Source organism: Bison bison, unplaced genomic scaffold (assembly GCF_000754665.1).
Source record: "Bison bison bison isolate TAMUID 2011002044 unplaced genomic scaffold, Bison_UMD1.0 scf7180017850517, whole genome shotgun sequence".
NCBI classification, from domain to species: Eukaryota; Metazoa; Chordata; class Mammalia; order Artiodactyla; family Bovidae; genus Bison; species Bison bison.
The window spans coordinates 666-1,577 of record NW_011481090.1 but is presented as its reverse complement, the minus strand read 5'-3'; the positions used below and the strand labels follow the sequence as shown (position 1 = coordinate 1,577).

Sequence of the window (912 nt, the reverse complement as noted above, 5' to 3'; positions counted from 1 at the left end):
GAATTCCATCACCTCCACTAACTTTGTTCGTAGTGATGCTTTCTAAGGCCCACTTGGCTTCACATTCCAGGATGTCTGGCTCTAGGTGAGTGATCACGCCATCGTGATTATCTGGGTCGTGGAGCTCTTTTTTGTACAGTTCTTCTGTGTATTCTTGCCACCTCTTCTTACTATCTTCTGCTTCTGTTAGGTCCCTACCATTTCTGTCCTTTATCGAGCCCATCTTACTGCCCCCTTTGTCTGACCACGCACACACGTGCTCCGGTGACGGCCGTTCCCGCCAGCCGCGCCTGCTGGGCCAGCTGACGGCTCCGCACCGCTCGCTCAGGGAAGGAACCCTCTCTGGGTGGCCCTGCTGCACAGCCACGGTTGATGGTTTCTGTTTGTATTCAGTGTGGGGCTTTGATGCTTTTTTCCCTCTTGTTAGGACTTTTGAATGTATAAAACTTTTACATGGTTCAAAAGTCAAATCAACCCGAAGGCAAACTCAGAGGGCTGCGCTCCCGCCCGCGGCCTCCCACTGCTCCCACAGGCAGCGTGTGTGTCTTTCGTTTCCTTCCTTCCTGAGGAACAGGCCACGCTGATCGTACCTCTGCACCTTGCCTTTCTTTTTTTAAACTTGATTCATCCCGGTGCTTCCTCATCACCCAGAGGACAGGTGCGTTGAGTTGGATGTTGGCAAACCCCCTGGGAGGCTCCTGTTTTCCCTCCACCAGCGGTATGAGAGCACCCGTCCCCCGCAGCCCGGGAGGCGTATCCCCCGGCGCCTGTGACACGGCTGAGAGCTGGAGCCTCGGGGGGCCGAAGCACGCGTGTGAATGCGGGTCGCTGAGACCCTTTCCTCTGTCCTAGGCACTGTCTTCCTCCTACAGCTCCGCCTGTGTCTCCTGCCCATTTCCTGCGGGCTTTGCT

General features: G+C 55.8%; 1 protein-coding gene across 1 annotated transcript in view; it reads left to right on the top strand.

The window, feature by feature from the left end:
* Positions 1-773, top strand: part of MLC1 (megalencephalic leukoencephalopathy with subcortical cysts 1) — a 16,884-nt gene extending 16,111 nt beyond the window's left edge. Inside the window, exon 13 of the mRNA XM_010848766.1 lies at positions 717-773. Coding sequence (XP_010847068.1) covers positions 717-773 — 57 coding nt within the window. The remainder of the gene's footprint in view (positions 1-716) is intronic.
* Positions 774-912: the final 139 nt, after the last annotated feature.